Raw genomic sequence first — 11661 nt, 5'->3', positions numbered from 1 at the left:
GTAAAGCTGTGCTGCATTGCTGTCCTAAACTCCCGCTTTTCTTTTGCTTGTAGTAAAGTAAAGTCACTGTTTCCCAGCAACCGTGATCTGGAGGCCGATACTTTTGCCGCCTTGCTTGTTTCATTTCGTCATTCTAGCTTAGCGTGTTGGACTTAGCCCCATGCAATACATGCATCCTACTTGGACTTGGAGTACGATGCTCTAACATTTCTTTCGTCCCAGAACGAAAAAAGTTCATTCTGGTGCTTCCTGCCAAGCAGCAAAACTGGACAGCAGTGCATGCAGAAGTGGTGCCACCACCAGATGGACCTGATGGCGGCTGATGAGTGGTGAGCTGACAGTCCAACACACACACTCCAAGCTTTCGATTAATTAGCAGGTCGATCTGGATGCTTATGCGATGCGTGCAGCGCTCTCCAGTCTCAGCTACTACTTAGTACTTACTTGAAAATAAAATAAATTAAAACAGCTACGTATTGAACTGCACAAATGGCTGCCAATGATTAGTGCAGTGGCGCTACAGCACACTGGCCGCACGCCATAGCTTGATGTGCAGTCTCTGAATTATTGAGCCCCGGATGGATGGTTCCGTCCCCTGCATCTCGATCTCGGTCAGTAATAATCATGCGCCAGCAGCACCCGTTCTTATCTTCGTTTCCCAATAATTCATTTCTGCCCAAGAACAATCCCAACTAGTAGACTTCGATCAAGAGTCTGCTGCCTGCTGCTCTCGAAATTATATGGAATTTGCACCGGACTACGACGTGTCTCTGCATTCTGTAACTCGCGACTCCTTTAACAAGTTTTCAGAAGAAGAAACTCCTGCAATAATGATTGACCTTGCAATAATAAGTTTGTGCACCGGAATTTGCATGATGACGAGGAACTCCGGACTCTGGAGATCGGAGAACGAACATGAATAGTACCTGCATTGACTTTATTGTTGCCTTGTTGGTTACCCAATGCAAGCAAAGGCCAACGGAGACGGAGACGGAGACGGAGACGGAGGCGAGAGAAATCCAATTGGTGCAGTACACCGGTTTGGACTTCGGACGTGCATTCCAATGGTCACGTTCGGTTTACCCTATATTCGATTTGTTCAGCTTCTTTTTTCAGTCGAAACAGTATTTTTCTCTCATAACAATTTAACCAAAACAGTGTTTTCAGCCAAGTTTCGTACCAGCGAACCATCTCAATGTCCAATGCTAGTGCAATATGGCAAAGGCTGCCTGCCTGGCATGTTGTTGTGCGTCGCAGCTCACTGGCAGCGCGGCAGGCAGCGGAATTATTGACGCCTGCCTGCCTGCCTGCTAGTGCCCGGTGCGCTTGAATCTCACGCAGCCATGTCCGTGGTACTGGTCTCGTACTAGCGGCCAAAGATATTTGAGCTTTTGTCGCGGCCGGTGGCTCTGGCCTCGCTTTGCCTTACAGTACTCATACTCCTAACTTCCATGCACGATCGACATGCCGCCTAACCTTTGTTAGTTAGAGTCCCTAATAACGTGCCTAGGTTTAGCGAGAATTAGGACGTATGATGATGCCTGGTAAGACAAGCTTATGTAGCATAAAGTCCAAGCCTAATTGGCGGCTATATATTATTTTTTCTATGTTTTATTTAATATCAAAAGTGGCCCATCAAACCTAGCTAGGCTTCGTTTCGTTGTCTAAAAAAATCAAACCCACATTGTTCATTTGTTGATTTTAGCCAGAGCTTATCAACAAGCAAACAGTATTTTTCTCTCACAATAAATCAACATTAGACCAGTAGACTTGTACTACATACAACCTAAACCCTAAGCATGACTCGGTCTAATGGTCTACTATCACTCCTTCCCGTCCTAGAGAAAATTTAGACTCCCTTTAAAATGTGCGATTTTTTTGTTCTAGTACTTCCAAACCAGTGAAAATGAATGACTAGCCGCGTGAACGTAGCCTCTAACAAAAAAAAAAAAAAAACTGTCACCGACGAAGCACGGGTCCGTCCATCTGCCAGCAGTCACCTCGCCATAACTTATATGTCGGATATCGTCTCGCCGGATCGATCGACCTCGATCGCCGGAGTCTCGGAGACGCCAGATATTTCGAGAACCTCTACTGAAACCACAAGCAGCAGTGGCAGCGGTACGAGCGCGCTATCCTCCACCCGTCGCATTCCACCACGCCGGCGTCGGCGAGCGTCTCGTGGTGGACGCGTCGAGAGCGAGCGCCCCGCCCCCTGCTCAGTCACATGCAGAATCCAACCACGCACCGCGCGTCGTACTAGGTGGTATGGCAGGCTCGGAAGCGGTGCGACCGCACACTAGACACTAGTGCCGCTGCCGCTGGGAGGGCACGCACCGAGCAGGCGAGCACCCCGTGCGCGCGCGGGGGGGACTGTGGGAGGCGCCAGGCGTGGGACGTATGGGGACCAGGGACCAAGCAAGCCATCCCACGGTCCACGGCGCGAGCGAATGGGTGGCGCGGGCGCGGGCGCGGGCATGCCACGACGCGCGCGCCGCAGCCACCCAACGCGGGGCGCGCACATACGCGTGCCCGTACCCGCGCGCCTGTCGCGGCCGCTTGATGTCAACCCTGGCAGTGGGCAGTGGCAGCCGAGTCCCCCGCGATCCCGCAGCGACCAATGACCGGAGCGAATCTGCCTCGCGCCTCGCGCCGTGCTCTCACCCCGTTGGCTCGGGCAGTACGACTCGACGGCGAGCACACGATTTTGCGCTTCGCGAAAAATCAAAAATATTATTTCGATTGATTAGTTATAAAAGAAAAATAATGTTTTGACTTAAAAAAACAAGCTGAAATATATAGATTATAAGCCAAGCGAACATAGCCTTTGCCCCTGGGAGTTTTCAGTTTTGTCTCGTCCCAAGAACCACGACGGGACACCATTTCATTTCGTCCGGAAGTTATTTTTTTCCCGGAGTTATTGCTTTTTTTAGGATTAGGATGGGAGTACGTATTATATATATTTATATTATATGATGTGGGTATTGACGCGTCGGCCCGTTCGCCAGGCGAAAATGGGTGATTTTCGGACGCCACGTGGCCCATCAAGGCCATTATCAAATGATTTGCTCCAATAATTGGACACCCAAATGATTTGTGCCTGGCAGTGGCAATACTAATCTGTCCCCCAGCGTCTCATTGACCTTGCGAAGCTGTTGTTTAGCTTCGTTCCTTTGCCGAGTCCAATTCCTGCCGATCAAAGAAACACGCATGCAATTGCCCGGTGAAATCTTCGCATGGCAAAGTCTTGACAAGTGTGATCTCCCATGCAAGAAAAAATCGACAGGTGTTGGTTCAACGAGAAGTCGTGTCAAAGAAAAGGAGGCGACCGTTCTCTAGCAGAGGGCAAGTTGAAGAGGACAAATGCGTTGTTCAGAGAGGGAAGGGGAGCGGCTCAAGTTTGCTGCGCCTACACAACCACATGAACCCTTTGTTGCACTCTGATCCAACCATTTCCAGATTTCCCACGCCCCCCATATCCTCGTGCTATCGGGATGTTCCTGTGCGATTTACTGCCAGCCACAGTAAAACAGCTGATCCCCCGTTCCATCCTCGTAATTTTGCACTTCTTTTCTCGAGATTCCTTCGGTTGCTTGCTCAATGATCGTCTATATTTAATCGGCGCAGCAGGGATCCGCTAACATCACATAATTGCAGCCTTGCCGTGCCCATAAATATTTTGGAACGAGTTCGTGACCAAATAATTTGCATCAGGACACACGTCACCGGGTGGCAACTGGCAAGCAATGCCCGGTCAGGTCTCCGTCGTTATTTCGTCTGAACAACTTCCTCATCATACTTTAATGCCTCAAAATGCATAATACGTATCCGTATTGTCATCAGTGTTCGTGCAACACGCTCACTCTGGTCTCTTCTTCTACATATACTTATAATATACATTGCTAACAAACAAGTCGGGTTCGTATAATATGTTGCATGATGTTCATGATGGATTAGTTATTTTTATTAGTTTTAATTGAGCTTGGTCCAACCTTAAATTAAATAAATCCCAATGCCTACAATAAAATGTTAGGGCAATAAACGATTAATCTCGTATAGGAAATTGACATGAGATTAGCCAATTTAAATAGGGGTGGAAGGCGAGCCACATGCCCACATGTGCGCCGCGATACGGACGGACTCGTACAACCATAACATAACATGAGTGGTGTAATACCAACAAAGGTCTTGCAGCTTCAAACCCAAGATGAGAAGGACGAGAGTGAGAGACGTCGGACCGATGGACAAAAGAGGGGTGAGAGAGAGAAGAAATAGATTTTTGTACTTTAATATTAGGTGTGTGTAGAGAGAGATACACACAAGTATATGCGTGTACGTATAGATAAAGATACGGATATAGATATGGATTACTGTATATTATCCATAGAAATTTCGCCCTTTATTGTTTGGTATAGATGTAGATATAGATATGGATATGGACTATTATATAATAGCCATAGCTATTTAGAGATAGACTATGGAGGAAAAAGCAAGAGACGAAAGACCCAAAAAATAATCTTTAATATTAGGTATAGATATGGACAATTATATAATAATCATAATAATTTAGAAACGGACAGTGAGAGAAAGTAGGAGATGAGAGGAAGAAATTTTTATTTTTAATATTAGTTATAGATATAGATCTAGATCTAGATATACAAATAGATAGATAAAGCCTTTCCTCAAGTGCTTTATCTTGTCTCGGCTGGATGAATTCGCACTCTGCACACTCATCTTCCCTTGCTTCCTTTGTCTTTCTCCACCTTTCTCTCCTTCTCTCCTCTCAAATCCATGGCTGACAAGGATCCGGTGTCTCCTTTCGGCGACTCCAGGCTCTCCTCCTCCAACATGTCAAACACATCTGACGACCCCAAGCCCTCCTCTGATGACAAGTCGATTGGATTTAGTAACCCCGAGTCAGGTTAGTGGTCAGGCTATTCGCGTTTAGGGCTGGGGGTTTTGTGTTCTACGAAAGGGGATTTTGGGGAGGCTGACGAGCTATAGGTGGTGGCAGACGAGACGATAAGGGGGTGGGGTGGCGGAGACACTGTCCTAGGGTGGTGGGAGAGGCTGGTTAGGCGGTATCAGCGGCGGGGGCATTGGCTTGAGAGAAAGACATGGATGCTATGATTAGGGACGACAACAGTCGTGGGTGGTGGTAGAGGTGGTATTTCACCGTGGGTACTTATTCTGGAATCGGAGAACATAATTGGGATTAGAGATAGCGGTGGTCTCGGGTAGTAACGATGATGACATTTCGCCGTTGGAGTCGGACGAGAGGATGGGAGGTGGTAGAGGCAAAGGGCGCATTTGTTTAGTTTGCCTAGGAATCTCGTCTTGTCTCGCTCGGCAAGGATAGGCTAGCCAACGCTGGAGAGCACTTCTGGCTTGCTCACATTAGCTTGGACAGCGCAGAAACTGAGAGCTGCTCACCGACTAAGGAAACGCGCGCTGATTCACTGGGCTAGGCAAGGCGAGCGCTGGCCAAGGAACCAAAGACGCTCGACGGGGGAAAAAATGTGCATCCGTCGTCCGGCATGCTGATTACATGACGGTGCGTGCGTGAGCTGTGTCCATAAAAATATGGACTATATAATACAAGAGATCTCATAATACAACCATTATATAATTTCGTGTATGTTCGGCTATGAAAGTTCCTGTTATGTCCTCTCCGGCCACGCTCCGTCCCAAACCTTTCCAGAAAGATTGAGGGGCAGTTCGGGAAGAAGGGCTGAAAAATCACTGCCCCCATCGTTTGTTAGGGCCAATCATGGGGCGACAGCTGGGCGGCACTGCTGCGGAGGCTGTTAACAACTGGGGTTAACGAGTTAACAAGGGCACGCCATTAGACTGGTCAAGCTGCTAACCGCGGCTGCTAATTCGGACCGGGGGAGCCATGGCTCGGCTATATAAACCCACCCGCCCCCGCCTCTTCTTCTCCCCCTCCGCCTCCTGCTCTCTCTCGCCTCTGGTGCGCAGAGCTCTCTTGAAGCCTCGAGACCCGTCTCGCCACTGCTGCTCCTCAGCTCTGCCGCTGCGCTAGCTGTTGCATTGCAGTCCGCGAGGCTTGAGCTGCTAGGTATGCTCGCGTTCTTGGCCGCTGCAAATGTGGGTCGGTTCAGAGCTCTGATGAACTCCGCGCCGAGGATGGGGAAAAGGACGGGATTGCATGTTAGATTGGAAATGATGATTTAGTTTTTTCAGGGTTCTAGAAAGAATGATAAAATTTTGAGGGGGTTGTAAATAATGACATGACTGAACTGGAATTTGGGTTGGAATGAATTCTCGGGAGAAGTATTCGGACTGCCTGCTAATCTCGATTCCTCTCTGCAGCTCGCTCTTCACCACAGTCCCCAGACATGGAGTTCGAAGACCGCTGCCACAAGGTCCAGGAGCCCAAGTTCGACTGCCTGCTCTTTGGTAAGCCGCTGCTGCTCACTTCCTGCAAAAATGTCGCCGCCCCGTTGCTGTCTTATTTTTGTTTCGTTCTGCTGTTGCCTTGTTCCTCTGCTGCCCCTTCACGGAATGCAAAGGTTTTCTGACCTGTTTGTGCTTGCCTGCAGACCTCGACGATACCCTGTACCCGCTGAGCTCCGGGATCGCAGGCCATGTCAAGAAGAATATTGAAGGTGAGGTTCCTCTTCTCCTGCTGTTACTGACTGCTGCTTGTTTTTTTACTGTCTGAACTTTCAGTGAACTGAACTGAATGCCTGCAACTTTTCGCTTTTGCCACCATTCATTTCAGATTACATGGTTGAGAAGCTGGGTATTGATGAGAGCAAGATCGAGAACCTGGGCAATCTGCTGTACAAGAACTATGGCACCACGATGGCTGGCCTCAGGGTGCGTATATTGCAGCATCCCTGATCCCTTCCCTTGAATTGTTCGATTTTTCTATTAGTGAGTCAGTGAACTAAAAAGGCCCCATATTTTCCCCCCATTCCTTGGATTCCCCAGGCGATCGGCTACAGCTTCGATTACGATGAGTACCACGCCTTCGTCCATGGAAGGCTGCCGTACGACAACATCAAGCCTGACCCTGTTCTCAAGCACATTCTCAAGAACCTGCGCATCCGCAAACTCGTAAGTGTCCTCCTCGGACTGACACAAATCTCTCCTCCCCCCGACAAGATGGAGTTGCTGAATTATTATACCTGTGGTGTGGTGTTTCAGATATTCACCAACGGCGACATGGTCCACGCCGTGAGAGCCCTCAAGAGGCTGGGGCTGGAGGACTGCTTCGAGGGGATCATCTGCTTCGAGACCCTGAACCCTCCGTGCCCGCCGCAGGGTGACCAGGAACCCGAGATCTTCGACATCGCCGGCCACTTCGCCCGCTCCGGCACCGCTGACGGGCTTCCCAAGACCCCCGTCCTGTGCAAGCCCAACGTCGACGCCATGGAGGAGGCGCTCAGGATCGCCAACGTCAACCCCCACAAGGCGGTAAGTTTTCGAGCTCTGGCACCCAACGTAATTGACGTTGCATTCACACCTGAAGAACCTTTTTATTGTTATTGTTTTTCTGCCTGACCATGTCCCTGACGAAAGCTTACCTGATTGATTTGCTGCAGATTTTCTTCGACGACAGCGTACGCAACATCCAGGCCGGGAAGCAGATCGGCCTCCACACAGTGCTGGTGGGCAAATCGCAGCGGGTGAAAGGCGCGGACCACGCGCTGGAGAGCATCCACAACATCAGGGAGGCGCTGCCGGAGCTGTGGGAGGAGGCCGAGAAGGCCAAGGAGGACGTGCTCTACGCCGAACGCGTCGCGATGGAGACCTCGGTCACCGCGTAAAACTCCCGAATCCTCCGGAGCCGAACTTTCTCGACATCCAGGACCGCGACGATCACACACCACTCCCCGATGATCTCACGCTGGAACTGACTGAATCCAGCAATGGCCGGGCCGAGAATTTCCGACAGCAGGAGGGGGTGCAGCATGTAAAGGGGGAACAGCAGATGAGATCATGTTTGGGATGGTCCCAATATATATATAGTCATATGTATCAGCCAGACCTTTGCTTGTAAATTACCAGTATTAGAAGTAATAAGAAAATGGAGTTTACTTGTACGTTTCTTGTGTTCTGTCATCGGAAGCAATAAAACTGGCTAGCAGGACCGGAAGAGCAACACATTTGCTTCTCTGAACTGCTGCCAGATTTCTCTTCCATCTCTCCGGTTCCATGAGACGTCAACCTCTTGGCAGCTGTTGAGCACTTGAGCCGACGAAGCAGCCAAACCGCCAAAAAGCCTGGAGATCACAGATCAGGGATATTCCGTTTGGATCGTGTAGCGCAGCAGATGGTACCCGTCGCGAACTCAGCTAGTCATTTCACATTTATACATTTTTTTTCTCGAAAAGCAACCGACAAGAAATTTATTGGGCATGTATTGGTAGAGAAGAAGTAACTTCAAAAAATACAGAATAACAAAAATCCTCACAACGGTAGCACCAAAACCACCAATACAGCGACAGCCAGGCGCCCAATCAGCCCAACAACAACAACATCCTTAACGATGCCTCCACGAAGGAAATAATGACACCACTGACGCTAATCGAATGTCCAGCATAAGTTTTTTCAACCAAACCACAATACCTTCAACGTGGAACATGAGACCAAAGTAACACCAATGATGGCATCGACACGGAGTGAGCAAAGCCTTCTCCCTAGTCCCTCACCCACATCCTTGCCTCATCCCAGACCACTGTTGCCTTACCGAACTGAGCGTTGCTAAGCGAGGTCAGACGACAAGGCAACGATCGCAGTGAGCTGTCGTCAGTAGGAGAATGTTGAAGCACCAACAAGTAGAAGCAAGCATGACGTGTCACCACTGCGCCAACCCACAACAAACACAGCCACGGCGCTAGACATCCTCCACCACGGGACACCGTAACTTGTTGCAAAAGTCAAGAATTGCAATCAAAGCCACTGCATTCGGCATACAGCGAGATTGTGTAGTCTTAGCCCTAAGCACCGCCTCACGAAAAACGTTCACAAATGGCCATCTGGAGGTTGACACTACTACGGTGAGTGTGACCACAGAGATGTTGTTCCATCTCTCGCTCTCCCCCATTGGTTCATCTCTTCGCCCATCATCCTTCACTCTCACTTTTCTTGTTTTGATTTTGGAGCTGCAAAATCTTTATTGGTGTCCCACATTTATCTCTTTGTCTAACCACTCGAGCTGATTAGCCTTGTGGTACACATGCAGATGTTTGGCTCGTCGTCCACCTTTCTTAAACTCAAAACAGATGTACAAAATAGCCACTTATTTAAGTTGAGTCAATCTCCTATCAGTTTTCTATATGAGATTAGCCCTTTATTGCACTAACATTCATTATGAGCCTTGAAATTTATTTGATTTAAGGTTTGGCCAAGTCCCAACGAAAGTAATTAGTTCATTATCATTGGCACAAGCACCAAAAATAAATTATATCGCGTGAGCATGTTTTGTTACCACTATTAAAGAGCAAAAGGTTTCTTCATCCTTCGTCGCCCATAGTCGTTCGACGGGGACCCAATGGACTCAATCTCTCTCTCTCTCGTGCCTATACAAGTTAGACTAGTGTGTCCAAGCACGATACAAAGTCAAATTCCATAATAAATTGGAATACGAGGTGTTTTCATGATCTGCCACTCTTTTCTTGTGTGCAAGTACGAGTACGGAGTCTGATCCCAAACGAATTAAAAATCATGATAGGATAAACGAGTTGGAGCAGCATGTGTCCAGGTAGAATACAAAGTTCAATTTCTAATTGCATTGAAATACCTGACGTGGTCACTAAATAAATATCTAAATTGTAAGTCATTTAGATAATCACATAACAAGTTGAACGTCCCATTGCAACGCACTAGTACATTTGCTAGTCATAAAAAAAAGAGAGAAAGCAACATAGGACCACGATTTTCATCATTTTTTCTGATGCGAACTATGACGGGCAAGATGCCAACCTGAACTTGTCATTAAAACGTGGGGCAAACTGCAAGACACCAACCTGAACTTGTGATTAAAATGTGTGGCCAACTAGATTACAAAGCAAAAGGTACAACCCGACACAATAGAGAGCAAGAAAAAGAAACACATCACCCAAACAATTCAAAAGATATAATAAGCCATGACATTGGCCGAAGGATAACATGACCAGGTAATGTCAAAAAAGAGCAGCCACCAAACAACATACTCGCCGGCAATGCCACTGCCATTTACACACCAACACCACCCCTAGTGGATACGCCGCTCCGCTGCCGCACTCCTCCTCTCGAGGGTTCGCTCAACGAAATGGAGACTGTAAAGGTGGCCGGAGACGATCCCTTGAAGCTGTTCTTTTCATCAATTGTCCTTGTAATCGCAAAAGGAAAAAAAAACGTATAACATTATTTAGAAGCTAATTTATGCTAGATGGTCATTCCAGGACGATAAACACCGGCATCTGTGCATCACAGCCTCGCACCAGATCTTTGTTTTCTTCTGTGTCTTTGGCTTGCAGGCCTACTCAACCTGCAGCCTGAACTTTGAAAGCATGCCACACACTCGCCTATCTAACCTGCCGGAGTGCCGGGGAGGTAACAAACACGTAGAGACTGAAAAGAAAAGGAAAGAAAGGCCCTGCGTGAAGCATGTGAAAGCATCGATGTCATCTCCCTCGGACTTGCGAGGTAGAATCCAAAACACTGATGTGACACAATGAGGAAATCAGAAGGGGGTTAAAGTGCGGATTGCTCTGAAGTTACCCTTACTCGATTTCAGCTAGTAATAAAAACGATGGTTCGAGTCAGTGTCGTTTACATCTGTCTCAGCTTGTTGCCTTGCCGTGTGTCCGTACCATTCGATCCTTGTGAAGCGACAACAACAGCTTGACTGAAATGGCTTCAACCCTGGTAGTTTCAGCTTCCAAGGGGTTAATATATTCTTTTTGGGAGATAGGTTTCAACTTTCAAGGGGTTAACTTACTGGAGTTTGCAGGTTTGAAAAAGCAAGAGTAAGAAAGGAATGAAATAATGTACTACTACAAGTGATGAGTTCTGGAGTGCAGGAAAGAGCAGGCACCAAAGGACAATAAGATCCCACTGCACTTTCTGACGCGAGAACCAGACAGCAATGCCTTCCATTAAAAATACACTGTATATACAACCAGACAACAAATGTTCCAAGTACTTAACCGGCAAATGACACGACTGACGAGACGTCTGGCTTCTTTACTTGCTGAAAGATTAGGACTGGGAGCCCGAAAGGGGCAATGTTTAGTGCGCAAGTGCCAAGTGGGGAACCAAGACAAGATCGAAAAAATGTCACGGACGTGAAGCTCCCATTCCAGTGATACATGGGCAAGCCACTGCGTGTTATTTTACAGGTTTATCGCCCAATAATCAACGGCGAACTGAACAAGCGTGAAAACAACGTCTATGTGAATGCCAGTGGCAGCCAGTGACATCAGGAGAAATGACAGGGAACCATCGGTGTTAATTGCCACCCGGTAGTCCCCGAACTGGCCCTGGGTGATTTTCTTAAGCATACCGATTGACTTTTGTAACACCAGGACATGCATCCCCACCCCATTTGTCAGCGTGTACACACGGATGATGAAGCTGTCAAGTCCTCGGAATTTTAATGGTTCTAGTTGTGTGGTATCTATGCGTCATAACAGAAGCCGGAGAGGG

General features: G+C 48.0%; 1 protein-coding gene across 1 annotated transcript; it reads left to right on the top strand.

The window, feature by feature from the left end:
* Nucleotides 1-5937: 5937 nt before the first annotated feature.
* Nucleotides 5938-8072, top strand: LOC136540879 (uncharacterized protein C24B11.05-like). Its single transcript, XM_066532912.1, has 7 exons — nt 5938-6079; nt 6334-6420; nt 6564-6629; nt 6746-6843; nt 6958-7083; nt 7174-7443; nt 7572-8072. The coding sequence occupies exons 2-7, from the start codon at nt 6360-6362 to the stop codon at nt 7794-7796; spliced, it is 846 nt and encodes a 281-aa protein (XP_066389009.1). The 5' UTR covers nt 5938-6079; nt 6334-6359; the 3' UTR covers nt 7797-8072.
* The last annotated feature ends 3589 nt before the right edge of the window (nt 8073-11661 follow it).

Source organism: Miscanthus floridulus, chromosome 2, assembly GCF_019320115.1.
Source record: "Miscanthus floridulus cultivar M001 chromosome 2, ASM1932011v1, whole genome shotgun sequence".
NCBI classification, from domain to species: domain Eukaryota; kingdom Viridiplantae; phylum Streptophyta; class Magnoliopsida; order Poales; family Poaceae; genus Miscanthus; species Miscanthus floridulus.
The sequence above is the reverse complement of the archived record's forward strand: the minus strand, read 5'-3'. Positions and strand labels throughout refer to the sequence as shown.